The sequence below is a fragment of the Bos grunniens genome, chromosome 13 (assembly GCF_055505025.1).
Source record: "Bos grunniens cultivar Pamir isolate PY7600 chromosome 13, Bosgru_T2T1.0, whole genome shotgun sequence".
NCBI classification, from domain to species: domain Eukaryota; kingdom Metazoa; phylum Chordata; class Mammalia; order Artiodactyla; family Bovidae; genus Bos; species Bos grunniens.
In genome coordinates this window covers 22,482,825-22,497,236 of record NC_141177.1, presented here as the reverse complement: position 1 = coordinate 22,497,236, position 14,412 = coordinate 22,482,825, and the positions used below count along the sequence as shown (strand labels likewise).

Here is a 14,412-nt window from a genome sequence, read left to right as displayed (position 1 = left end):
GTTGTACTCCCTTCCCAATTCTGAACCAATTTATGCTTCATGTCCAGTTGTAACTGTTGCTTCTTGACCAGTACACAGGTTTCTCAGGACACAGATAAGGTGGTCTGGTACTCCCATCTCTTCGAGAATTTTCCACAGTGTGTTGTGATCTACACAATTGAGGGGTAGTTTCAACATTCTTTGGCATTGTCCTTTGGGACTAGAATGAAAACTGACCTTTTCCAGACCTATGACCACTGCTGAGATTTTCAAATTTGCTGACATACTAGGAACAGTACTTTAAGAACATCATCTTTTAGGATTTTAAATAGCTCAGCTGGAATTCTGTCAATTCCATTAACTTTGTTCACAGAAATGCTACCCAAAGCCCACTTGACTTCACACTCCAGAACGTCTGGCTCTAGGTGAGTGACCACACCACCATGGTTATCTGAGTCATTAAGTCCTTTCTTGTAGAGTTCTTCTGTGTATTCTTGCAACTTCTTAATCTCTTCTGTTTCTGTTAGGTCCTTACTGTTTCTGTCCTTTATTGTGCTCATCCTTGCATGAAATGTTCCCTTGATAGCTCCAATTTTCTTGAAGAGATCTTTAGTCTTTCCCATTCTATCACTATCCTCTATTTCTTTGCATTGTTCATTTAAGAAGGCCTTCTTATCTCTCCTTGCTATTTTCTGGAACTCGGCATTCAGTTGGGTATACCATTCCCTTTCTCCCTTACCTTTAGCTTCTCTTCTTTCCTCAGCTATTTGTAAAGCTTCCTCAGTCAATCACTTTGTCTTCTTGCATTTCTTTTTCTTTGGGATAGTTTTGGTCACTGCTTCCTGTACAATGTTACAAATCTACATCCATCGTTCTTCAGGCACCCTGTCTACCAGATCTAATCCCTTGAATCAACTTGTCACCTCTACTGTATAAACCTAAGGGATTTGATTTAGGTCATCCCTGAATGGCCTAGTGGTTTTCCCTACTTTCTTCAATTTAAGCCTGAATTTTGCAACAAGGAGTTCATGATCTGAGCCACAGTCAGCTTCAGGTCTTATTTTTACTGACTGTATAGAGCTTCTCCATCTTTGGCTGCAAAGTACATAATCAATCTGATTTTGGTATTGACCATCTGGTAATGTCCATGTGTAGAGTCATCTCTTGGATGGTTGGTAGAGGATGTTTGCTATAACTGTTATGTTTTCTTGACAAAACTCTATTAGTCTTGGCCCTGTTTCACTTTTCCAAAGCCAAACTTGCCTGTTACTCCCAGTTATCTCTTGACTTCCTACTTTTGAACTCAAATTCCCTATGATGAAAAGGACATCTTTTTTGGTGTTAGTTCTAGAAGGTGTTGTAGGACTTCATAGAACTGGTCAACTTCAGCTTCAGCACTAGTGGCTGGGGCATAGACTTGGATCACTGTGATGTTGAATGTTTTGCTTTGGAAATGAACCAAGATCATTCTGTCATTTTTGAAGTTGCAACCAAGTGCTTGCATTTTAGACTTTTGTTGACTATGAAAGCTATTCCATTTCTCCTAAGGGATTCTTGCCCATCATAATAGATATAATGGTCATCTGAATTAAATTCACCCATTCCTGTCTCCTTTAGTTCACTGATTACTAAACTGTCAATGTTCAGTATTGCCACCTCCTGAAACTCTGACATTCCCAGGTAAGCCCAGTCTTCAAGTGACAGATATGAGCAGAAAACCATAGAGTCTTTCCAGAAGAAGCCCCAGGCATTGTTCTTACATGCTTTTTTCTGTACATTTTGGGATTAATTAAATGATTTTTTAATGTCATGATCATTAACAATTAATCAGAAGTTACTCTGTTTTAAGTATTCTTCTAAGAACTGTATATATTTTACTCGTTTAATTTTTTTAACAATTCAGTGAGCTATGTAACGTTAAGTCTTTTTATCCATGAAAACCTTAAGTCAGTAGAGGTTAAGTTATTTATACAATTTCAGAAAGCTAACAGTTTTGTAAAGTAATTAGCCTTCAATTAAAATAAATAAATTAAAAAAAAAAAAAGAAAGCTAACAATTTGAAGGTCAGGCTGCTGCTGCTGCTAAGTCGCTTCAGTCGTGTCCAACTCTGAGCGACCCCATAGACAGCAGCCCACCAGGCTCCCCCGTCCCTGGGATTCTCCAGGCAAGAACACTGGAGTGGGTTGACATTTCCTTCTCCAATGCATGAAAATGAAGTTACTCAGTCATGTCCGACTCTTAGCGACCCCATGGACTGTAGCCCACCAGGCTCCTCCATCCATGGGATTTTCCAGGCAAGAGTACTGGAGTGGGGTCAACCTAAATCTATCTGACTTAAAAATTCATGATCCTGGAATAGTATACAGCAGGGGCTTGATAAATTCAATATAAAGTGACATGAGTGACACAAAGGAGCCAATTACAAGAAAATTGATAAGAATATTTCAGGTGAAGGGCATAGCAAGTGCAAGCAGATATAGTGTGTTCAATGGAAAGAGTAAAGGCTAGTATGGCTGAAGAATAGGGCATGAGTGGGAACTGATATGAGATAAAGCCAGAGAGCCACATGGCAACTAGATCAGGTAAGTCAGGGAGAAGAGTTTGAATTTTATCTGAAATTGCAAAGTTAACAGAAAGTCAGAGTCAGGACTGTATGTTTTTAGCTCTGCTTCTTCCACCCTCCACACCAAAATTCTCTATGTATCCAGGCACTTTAGACAGTAGGGTCTCTTCTCTCAGGGAGGACAGCATCCAATAGATACATTTCTGCCCCATTCCCTAGCCACCAAATAGAAAACTGCATTTCGCAATTTTTTTTTAAATTGTTGAGTAGAAAAAAAAAAACTGCGTATATTTAATGCATACAATGTGATGAGTTTGAACATAAGCATTTGGTGCTGTTTTTGTAGCCCAAACTAGGATGAAATTACATTTTGCAATTCCTTTCCCTGTATGGAATCAAGTTAGGCTTTGCCACAAACTCTCTTCTCTCTTTTCTTTTTCTTTCTTTTCTTTTTTTTTGCATGATATTGGGGAGTTGGAAATGAAGCAGCATCTCTGTGTTCTGAAGGCTGTCACTGGTTAGAGGTGGTAAGGGGTGTCTGCGAGTTTCAGCCTGTCTTCATTGTTTCCTGCTACACGTCAGCTCTCCTTCCCAAATGCCAGCCCTTCTGACCAAACTGACCCAGGTTCAGGCCCAAAACTAAACACCTCTCTATGAACTCAACAAAGGCCCATATAGTCAAAGCTATGGTTTTCCCAGTAGTCGTGTAGAGATGTGAGAGTTGGACCATAAAGAAAGCTGAGCATCAAAGAACTTATGCTTTTAAATTGTGGTGCTGAAGAAAACTCTTGAGAATCCCTGGGATTGCAAGGAGATCAAGACAGTTAATTGTAAAGGAAATCAACTGTGAATATTCACTGGAAGGGCTGTTGCTGAAGCTCCAATACTTTGGCCACCTGATGCCAAGAGCCAACTCCTTGGAAAAGACCCTGATGCTGGGAAAGATTGAAGGCAAAACGAGAAGGGGGCAGCAAAGGATGAGACGGTTAGATAGCATCACCAACTCAGTGGACATAAGTTTGAGCAAACTCAGGGAGATAGTGGAGGACAGAGAAGCCTGGTGTGCTACAGTCCATGTGGTCACAAAGAGTTGGACAAGACTAAGCAACTGAACAGCAAATGAATTAAAATAGGCAGTGGTTTTGAAGAGCAAGTAACCTTTCACAGGCTTCTGCACCAGCTCCTTCAGGACCCCAGAGAGCTCTTTACTTTCCCAGCCCTTCCCACAATTGAATAGTCTCATCCTTGTCGTAAATTCCTTAGCCCATAATGCTGATAGCAGTACTGCTGCTTCCCTAATTGAGTCTTAACTAACATATGTTTGAAAAAATGAGTTTCCTTAACAGAAATGAAGGGATTCCCAAGTGATTCAGCGATAAAGAATCCGCATGCCAATGCAAGAGACACAGGAGATGCAGGTCCTATCTCTGGGTCAGGAAGATCGCCTGGAGGAGGAAATGGTAACCCACTCCAGTATTCTTGCCTGGAGAATCCCATAAACAGAGGAGCCTGGCAGGCTACAGTCCTGGGGGTCACAAAGAGTCAGAAATGACTGAGTACACACACGCAACAGAAATGAACAGCAATCGTGGATTTCTAGGCCTTAGGCACTGAGTCCTTCCTAGCTACTGTCTTCTCTTCATCTTAAAGGCTTTAGAAAGAGCTGTTTACACTTACTGATCTCATTGCTTCACTTACCTTTCAGTCTTCAACCTCCTCAATCTGTTTTCTGTCCCTACAAAAATGGTTTTCAACGTTAATATGTCTCGTAAGCCATTGTTGTTGTTTAGTCGCTAAGTCATGTCCTACTCTTTACGACCCCATGGACTGTAGCCCACCAGACTCTTCTGTCCATGGGATCATGCTTTTATACCCTTGACATCTGTGTCAAATAGGGTCCAGTCAAGAAACGGAAGTCACATAGCATACTTAATGTATGGAATCAGTTACATTGCTGTTGGAAGGCAGAAACAGCAAAAAGAGGACCCTGAGGAAACAGGTATTAATAACCACAGATTTTTCCAGTAGTCATGTACGGATGCAGTGTGGAAGAATTGATGCTTCCGAACTGTGGTGCTGGAGAAGACTCTTGAGAGATCAAACCAGTCAATCCTAAAGGAAATCAACTCCGAATATTCACTGGAAGGACTGATCCTGAAGCTGAAGTTCCAATACTCTGACCACCTGATGCAAAGAGCCGACTCATTGGAAAAGACCTTAATCCTGGGGAAAACTGAAAGCAACAAGAGAAGTGGGCAGCAGAGGATGATATGGTTAGATAGCATCACTGACTGAATGCACATGAATTCCAGCAAACTCCGGGAGATAGTGGAGGACAGCGAAGCCTGGCGTGCTGCAGTCCATGGGGTCACAAGAAGTCGGACACGACTGAGCAACTGAACAACAGCAACCAGAGAATACAGCTACTACCCTTAGGTAGCCGGAACTGAGGAAAGAGAATGGATTTTCAAATCCTTAGAGTTCAGAGGAGGGACCTCCCCACTACAATGGCTGGTTCTTGGACCTCTGAGGATGGGTCACAGCCTGGCCCCCAGAAGGCCTGACCACATGGGTAGCCCTGAGATGGCAGGGGGCTACGGCTGCTAATACTTGTGAGAGGGCACAGCCAGACTCCTGCTGGGAGCTGCATCTCTTCCTTCCATTCTCCTGCCGATTTTAGCCCCAGTTACAGTATATTTCTCATGTTCAATACCAACAAAAGCCTCTGTACAGACTTCCCTTTGCCTGGAAAGCCACGAGGGCTCATCCACCTGGCGTTTTGGTCTTTGTTTCTCAAAACACGGTTCTCTGCGATCTTCTCTACGAAATCTTCCCTGACCTTCTGGGTTCCGCGTGTGTGGCGCCCCCTGGTGGTCCCTTGATTGGCAGTCGAACCCTATCGCGTGACCTAAATGAGAAAAGCCAGCAGGCCAGCTCAGGGCGTGCGGGGGCCGTGCCCGTGGGCGGTGGAGGGCACGTGCGAGTGACGTCTGTTCCGGTTGGAGCAAAGGAGCGGGAGCCAGAGAGGCCAGAACACTCCATCATTAGCTTTGCCATCGCATCACATTGCCGAGCTGCTTTGCCATTGCCGCTTCCCTTGGCCACTTGTAGCCATGAAGCTCCTCTCGCTGATTCTGGCCGGACTGCTGCTCTTGTCCCAGCTCACTCCAGGTAACCGGGACCTCTTCAGGGGAGGAGCACAGGGTGCGGAGAGAGAGATCTGGACACAGAATCCCACCGGCGGGGAGGATGGGCTGCCGGGCCTCCTGCAGTCACCTTGTGGAGGAGGAGCCCTCCCTGGCGGCCAGGCAGCCGAGATCTAGGTACCAACTACAACATGGAGAGCTTCTTGCTCAGTCACCTCATCTTGCTGTCCCAGGGAGCATGCTAAGGGGGGTTAGCTTTTGAAGAAGAATGCATAGGAGGAGTAGGAGAAGCAGGAGGAGGATACACAATAGTGGCCATGTCACAAAATAGGCCCCAGAATGATCTAGGCTTAATACAAATCGCAACCACCTTAAGGAGAAAGCAAAGCTCATCTTTAACTTGTTACCATCTCTGTGCCAGTCCTTGTGTTGGGAAGCTAGGACCACAGAGATAAATGACATGGCCTGGGAGGGATTCAGACTTCCCAGATGGCGCAGTGGTAAAGAAACCGCCTGCCGGAAGAGACTCAGTTTCGATCCCTGAGTGGGAGAGATCCCTGCAGCCCATGGTGTCGCAAAGAGTCGGTCATGACTGAAGTAACTGAACACCCGCACTGGGAGGCACTCACTGGGAGACATGTGAAATAGCATTTACCCAGAGTGCCGTGAGCTGTGTTAGAGGGGATCTGGGGGTCCTGAGGTGCACAAGGGAGGGGCCAGCCCAGGCTGAGGGCCAGGAGAGATCTCCTGGAGGGATACTCTGAGTCCTGAAAAGTGGTTAGAAATTAGAAGGGGAGGGAGAAGAGGTGGAAAAGGAGGGGTGTCCCGGACGGAAGTCAGCTAATAGCAAAGGTCCGAATGTGGGAGACAGCACGCCTTCAGGAAACTAGCCCATGATGGAAGGGTGGGTTAAGGGTGTGGCAAGGGGTAAAACTGAGAGTGTTAATCACTCAATAGTGTCCGACTCTTTGAGACCCCATGGACTGTAGGCCATCAGAGTCCTCCGTCCATGGGATTCTCCAGGCAAGAATACTGTAGTGGGTAGCCATTCCCTTATCCAGGGGATCTCCCCAATTCGGGTATCGAATCCAGCTTTCTTGCATTGCAGGTAGATTCTTTACCGTCCGAGTCACCAGGGAAGCCCAGGATCTGGAAGCCCAAGGTTAAGGGTGTGGCAAGGGTTAAGACTGCAGAAGCAGTCAAGGTCCAGGTCTTAATGAGCCTTGACTGCCAGGTGAGGAGCCATAGGAAAGCTTAAGCAAAAAAGGGCTATTCCACCAACTCTAGCATCGCTATCTGGCCCCTCTTGCTCAATTGACAGAAACTTCTGCTCAGCCAAGGCTTTCCCCTCACCTGTCCACAGGGCTGTAATGTATAAATTTCCTCACCTCAGCCCTTGTTCCTGCCTGTGGCAAATGTCTGAAATACTACTCAGCTGGGGATAGAGAGGAAAGCCTCAGAACCTGGGTTAAACACTGCTCAATCATTTTCTAACTCTGTGACCTCCAGTAAGCAGCTTAGCGGCTCAGAGTTTCAATGTCCCCATTTCTCAATCTGCTACAACAAAGGCATGTGTATAGTAACGTCAGTTTGAGGGAACAACGTTGAACACACTGAAATTTTGGTATGCAAAAAAAAAAAAAGTGTAGGTTCTTCATTTTATGTAACTCATTTCAATTTTCCCAGGAAATTCCATCCTGCTGATGCAATGGCTGGGGAGAGGGGTGGTGGAAGGCGCTAAGGGACTGTGCCTAAACTCCACAGTTTAATAAATGCTCATCAGTTCTGATTTAAAACAGTTTCAAGTTAACTCAGTCTCTTTTGAATAAATATTTGAGTAAGTCTTTGAGAATTTCTCCTGTTCCCTTTCTGTTTCTGAGGATAGCACCTGGATTTAGAAGTTAACTAGTTGTCATGATTTAATTTATTGGCTCATTCAATAAACATGAAAATGAAAGTCACTCAGTCATGTCTGACTCTTTGCAACCCCAGGGACTGTACAGTCCGTGGAATTCTCCAGGCCAGAATACTGGAGTTGGTAGCCTTTCCCTTCTTCAGGGGATCTTCCCAACCCAGGGACTGAACCCAGGTCTCCCACATTGTGGGTGGATTCTTTACCAGCTGAGCCACAAGGGAAGCCCAAGAATACTGGAGTGGGTAGTCTATCTCTTCTCCAGCGGATCTTCCTGACCCAGGAATCGAACTAGGGTCTCCTGCATTGCAGGCGAATTCTTTACCAACTGAGCTATCAATAAACATGTTGAACAAATTTCATATTCCAGGCACTGTGATAGGTGCAGGAGGTAGTGCAGTGAACACATGAGAACAAACAAGGTAAGCAAAGTCTTTAGCCTCTTGGAGTTTGCATTCTGTTGAGAGAAGCAGAAATTTTTTTAAATAAGTGAAACATGAAATGTCACGTGGTGAGTATGATGAGCAGAGTAGGTGGGAAAGGGGATAGCAAATACCACAGGGATGTAAATTTGCTGTTTTAAAGGGGTGCTCATGGAATGGCTCACCCTGACCTGAGGGAGGATAAGAGGTGAACCCTATGGATTTATGGAGAATATTCAAGCTGGTGGGAATGTGCAGTGCGAAGGCCCTGGGGCAGGCTCATGAGGAGGTAGAGCCCAGTGCTGGACCTTCACTGACTTCTGCAGCAAGGTCCCTCATTGTGTGTGATCCATGACTGAGGAAACTTCCTGGTCCTGTTGAGAGCCCACTGACTCAGCCCTTCATCTCAGTCAAATCTTCCATCTAATCCCTAGGTTTAGGCTGTTCACACGCAGCCCCTCCCACTCCCTTTCTGCACGGGGGTCTACTGCTGGCAGGTATCTCAGGCTCTCAGCTCATCACCTGTTCTATTTCCACTGGAGACAAGAGGGAACTGAGGACTTTCCTGATTATGCCACAGGAGAGGAGAGGGAGATGCTCAACCACTTCCCTCAGGCATTTCTAGTCTAATTCCCCTCCAGATGGCACCATAATGTGTTGGTACTGTTAGCAATTTCCCTGGGCTACCCTCTGAGGGCAGAAAGTAAATCCCCTCTTCTCTAGTAGTTTCTCCAGGCCAGTCTGGGTGTTTGTAGCAAGAGAGTCTCTTGCCCCCTGCCTTTCTCACATGACTTATCTGTACTTCTTAAATGTTCAGGTTGACCAACAGGCCCTAGTCCAGGGGCCCTGGGGCAGGGTGCAGGGGGGTAGGGGGTGTTGGAGGAGAGGAAGGCCTCTCTCTAGCTTGCTGGTAGGTCCTTCATTGTCACGGCTGGCAGAGACAAGATGTGGGCTCTGGTGGAGCTCTAAGGCCTCCTGCTGCTGCTGCAAATTAGATTTAAGTGCCCCAGTTTCCTCTAGGGAGAATATTTCCTTTTCTTTTCTATTAGCTGTGGTGGTGGTAAAGGAGAGTGAATGGAAGTTTCTTTGTCCAGACCCTCAGCCTTTGCCTCCTGTGGCTTGCGATGAGGTAGTTTTACCTGAATCCACCAGGCTCAGCTAATAATATATAAAGGAATTCTTTGAAATTTGGAACCCCCTGATCCTTCTAAATACATTAGGTTCTTAAATGTGTTGTCTTGCTATAAACTACAACAACTCATCTTATTTAAGCTGAGCAATGAACTTTGTCATTCTATTGTTTACCATCCCCCCAAAGGCCAGAAACTCTGCCCAATTCTGCTTTTTAGCAACCAAAGGGTCTTGTGATTAAAGGGGAATGAAGTATGTATCACTTTAATATTTTTAAAATTTTTAAATTAGGTTAATTGTGGAATCCAGGACATATGTATAAAGCCCAAGAACCCAGCAGAGATTAGATTTAGGTGGGGTATGTCACATCCTTTTCCATTATACCTCCTCATAGCACCCAGAGTTCCTCCTTTATAATTTTCAGCCTAAGTCTAGTCAATCAAATATCTGGGTAGCTATTTCTTTAATAGTTGTTTCTCATCTCCTCTCCCCCACTTGAATGGAAGTTCTCTGAGGGCAGCTGTCTGTCTCTAACTTGCTTGTAACTGTATCTCCTGTACAGGCTTCTCAGTCTCCATGTGTATTTCCCTTGGATAGACATCTAGAAAGGAAATTGACGGTCAAGACTGCACCATCTGAAAATGTGCCAAGTAGCCTCCAGAGAGGCTGAAACAAAGTATATGAGACCGTCTTTCCTCTCACTCTCAACAACAGTTCATCTTGATATTCTTGAATTAAAATATCAGATTTTATTGTTAAATTGTGGAGGGGAGTGCCTTATCTTTTTTGTAAAATAAAACACAGAATTATTCATATCCCAGACAAGCCCCCAAAAAAAGAAAAAAAAAAAAACACAGAATTACACATGGGCCCAGTAGTTCTGGGGCTTCCCTGGTGGCTCAGCCAGTAAAGAATCTGCCTGCAATGCAGGAAACCTGGGTTCAGTCCCTGGGCTGGGAACGTCCCCTGGAGGAAGAAATGGCAACCCACTCCAGTATTCTTGCCTAGGAAATCCATGAACAGAGAATCCTGAAGGGCTACAGTCCACAGGGGCACAAAGAGTTGGACACAACTGAGCAACTAACATTTTCACTTTTTCACTTTCCAGTAGTGCTGGCCCATGGGCTTAGTGATTTCATGATTTTTTTTCTTTTTACTATTAACATAACTATGTCTCTCCATTTAGAATGAATTTCTTATAAACAGTATGTAATAGATCTTGCTGTTTCATCCAATTGGACAATTTCTGCCATTTAATTGAGATGTTCAGACTATTTATGCTTAATATAATTATCAATATGGTTGCATTTAACCTACCATCTTTCTGTTTTCTATCTGCCTATCCTTTCTTTGTTTACTTTATCTTCTTTCCTTGCCCTTTTACAGGTTACTTGAGTCTTTTTATGATTCAAATTTTTATCTACCATTGCCTCATTAACTATACCTTTTTCTTTAAATTATTGCTCTAAGGATAGGCTTCCCATGTGGCTCAGTGGTAAAGAATTTGCCTACCAAGCTGGAGAAACAGATTCAATCCCTGGGTCAGGAAGATCTCCTGGAGAAGGAAATGGCAACCCACTCCAGTATTCTTGCTCTAAGGTTTAGTTTTTCACATTTGGCAAGTGTTTACTGAGCCTTGCTCTGCGTAGGCACAGTCCTGAAAGAAAGTGAAAGTGTTGATCACTCAGTCATGTCCAACTCCTTGCGACCCCTCAGACTGTAGCCCACCAAGCTCCTCTGCCCATGGGATTCTTCAGTCAAGAATACTGGAATAAGTTGCCATTTCCTCCTCTAGGGGATCTTTCTGACCTAGGGATCAAACCCGCATCTCCCTCGTCTCTTGCATTGGCAGGCAGGTATATATATGATCCAAACACTACTCAGCCATAAAAAAAGAATGAAATAATGTCATTTGCAACAACATGAGTGAATCTAGAGATTATCATTCTAAATGAAATGTCATAGAGAAAGACTAATATCATATACTATCACTTAATGTGGAATCTAAACTATGATCCGAAGGAACTTATTTATAAAATAGAAATAGACTCACAGATATAGAAAACAAACTTATGGTTACCAAAGGGAAAGGCGGGTAAGGGAGAGAGAAATTAGGAGGTTGGGGTTAGCATATGCACACTATTATATATATATATAATAGATAACCAACAAGGACCTACTGTATAGCAAAGGGAAATATATGCAATATTTTGTAATAACCTACAAGGGAGAGAATCCGAAAAGAAATATATATATGAAAAGTGAAAGTGAAGTCGCTCAGTCGTGTTCAACTCTTTGTGATCCCATGGACTGTAGCCTACCAGGCTCCTTCTTCCATGGGATTTTCCAGCAAGAGTACCGGAGTGAGTTGCCATTTCCTTCTTCAGGGGATCTTTTCCACCCAGGGATTTAACCCAGGTCTCCCGCATTGTAGGCAGATGCTTTACCCTCTAGGCCACCAGGGAAGCCCCAATATATGTGTGTGTGTATATATATATATATATATATCACTGTTCTATACAGCTGAAGCTAACATAATATTGTAAATCAACTATACTTCAGTTTTTTTCAACTATGATGTTTATTACACTACTAAAGATTTACTGGGCTTCCCTGGTGGCTCAGTGATAAGGAATCTGCCTGCTAATGCAGAACACGTGGGTTCAATCCCTGGGTCAGGAAGATCCCCTGAAGGAGGAAATGGCAACCCACTCCAGTATTCTTGCCTAGGAAATCCCAGAGACAGAGGAGCCTGGTAGGCTACAGTCCATGGGGTTGACAAAAAGTCAGATATGACTTAGCAACTAACCAACAACAACAGAGATTTACTAGGCACACAGGGAAATAAGAAAATGTGACTGAGAACCAGTATAAACAACAGAGCACAGAAGCAGATCCATGAAACATCCGGATTCAACTGTACTTCAGTTTTTTTTAATTAAAAAAAAAAAAACAAAACATGAATGACCCTTGAAAATAAGTGAATAAGTTAAAGAAGTCAGACATAAAATGCTACAGGTTATGTGATTCCATTGACATAAAATATCTATATTAGGCAAATCTATAGAGAAGATGGCAAATTGGTCATTGCCCAAGGATGGAGAGAAGGGAAATGGGAACAGTTAATGAGTGCAGGGTTTCTGTTTGGGATAATTAGAAAGTTCTGGAACTAGGTGGTGATGATGGTTGCGCAACATTGTGACTTTATGTAACGCCGCTGAACTGTACACCTTAAAATGCTTAAACTGATAAGCTTTATGTTATTTGTATTTTACCGCAATTTTTAGAAAGAGAAGGAAAAAAGAGAAAGAAGGATGGTTGCGCAACATTGTGACTTTATGTAACGCCGCTGAACTGTACACCTTAAAATGCTTAAACTGATAAGCTTTATGTTATTTGTATTTTACCGCAATTTTTAGAAAGAGAAGGAAAAAAGAGAAAGAAGGACCAGGATGAAAGTCAAAGGACACTGAGGACCCTCTATCACATCGGTTTTAATCCTTTTACAGACCTTTCAAATCCAGAATCTACCTCTTCTTAGGGCTGACACTGTCTCTGTTCTTTCTTTTCAGGTGGCACCCGAAAATGCTGGAATTTTCATGGCAAGTGCCGCCATAAATGCTTCAAGAAGGAAAAGGTCTATGTTTACTGCACAAATAATAAACTGTGCTGTGTGAAGTCCAGGTACCTGCCAAAAAACTTACCATGGCAAATCTAAGTTCCTTGAAGCCTGAAGTTATCAAAAGGCAGATGAAGCTACCCTGAGTCTGACCCCAGTAGATTCTTGAACTCTATCAATAAACATCTCTGGCTGATCCCTATGTTTGCCTGTTAGTCTACCCAGTGGTTCTCAGAAAGTCCTCTTTCAGGTGGTCCGTTTAAGTCAAAACCATTTCATTATATTTCACAAGCACTCAGTGGAATTTTCTGAAATCTACACTACATACAATAACACCATTATGCTGGCAGTTAGTGAAAGGTTATCATCTAATAAATCATTGCTTTGAAACTCTGAAATTTTCCTTTAACCTATATGGAAATACAAGAACTAAAAGCATTTTTGTTGTCTGCAGGATCTGGGAGTCCCAAGACTGGGGTCCTGGGGCTAGTAGTGCCCACCCACTGCTGAGTGGAGCAAGATCCCAGAGTCACTGGACGCAGGGCTCTCGGGGTCCCAGAGCTAGTGCTGGTGCCCTGGTGTGCAGGGTTGGGGCCAGGCCCTCTGGTGGACAGAGCCAGGTTCCCAGGCAGCTGTGAGCTCAGGGAATCTTGGGGCAGTTATGCCTGCTGGGGGGTGAGGCTGTGTCCCTCCCAGCTAGTTGCTTGACTTGAGGTGTACCAGTTGTTCAGTTGTCCAGTCGTGTCCAACTCTTTGCAACCCCATGGACTGCAGCACGCCAGGCCTCCCTGTCCCTCACCATCTCCTGAAGTCTGCCCAAGTTCATATTCATTGCATCGGTGATGCCGTCCAGCCATCTTATCCTTTGATGCCCTCTTCTCCTTCTGGACACTGAGGTGTCCCAGGACTAGTGCCAAAAGGCTAATGGGTGGAATCAGGTCCCCTGGAACTGTAAAGCTAGAGGGAGGATTCCAAACTGCCACTTACCAGCACCGGTGTCCACAGACACCGGTGTCTGTGTCCCAGGGTAGGCTCCAGTTGCCTCCTGCCTCTCCAGGAAGTTCTCCGAGATCAGCAGGTGGGTCTGATCAGCAGACGGATCCCAGAGTGCGTGCCCTTTAAAACTGGAGTCTCTATTTCCCACAGTGCTCTGGCTGTCCCCAAAGTAAGCCCCACTGACCTTCAAAGCCAAACTTTCTAGGTTCTCATCTTCCTGGTGTAAAACTGCTGGACTGGGGAATCTGATTGCGATTCAGACCCTTCGCCCCTTGGGGAGAACCTCTGCAATTGTAATTACCCTCCTATGTGTGGATCGCCCACCCCAGGGGGGATAGGTCTTGACTTCTACCATGACTCCACCCCCTCCTATCCACCTCACTATGGTTCCTTCTTTATATCTTTAGTTGTAAAAGCAACAGACAACTTCTAAATATTATAAATTTGTCAAGGAAATTTGAGGAAAAGATTGACTGAAAGAATAATCAATACACAGAAAAAAAAAGTACCAATTTTCTATCAATGCATTACAAACCACTCTAAAACTTAGTGGATTAAAATAACAACTATTCATTATTTCTCAGAGTTATGTGTGTTAACTGGTTCTTCTGCTATTCTCACCTGGGGTCACTGATATAATCACA

General features: G+C 44.1%; 1 protein-coding gene across 1 annotated transcript; it reads left to right on the top strand.

Annotated features, from left to right (window-relative positions):
* Positions 1–5,572: 5,572 nt before the first annotated feature.
* LOC147360449 (beta-defensin 36-like) lies at positions 5,573–12,974 on the top strand. The gene is made up of 2 exons (XM_086332584.1): positions 5,573–5,713; positions 12,726–12,974. The coding sequence occupies exons 1-2, from the start codon at positions 5,656–5,658 to the stop codon at positions 12,869–12,871; spliced, it is 204 nt and encodes a 67-aa protein (XP_086188710.1). The 5' UTR covers positions 5,573–5,655; the 3' UTR covers positions 12,872–12,974.
* Positions 12,975–14,412: the final 1,438 nt, after the last annotated feature.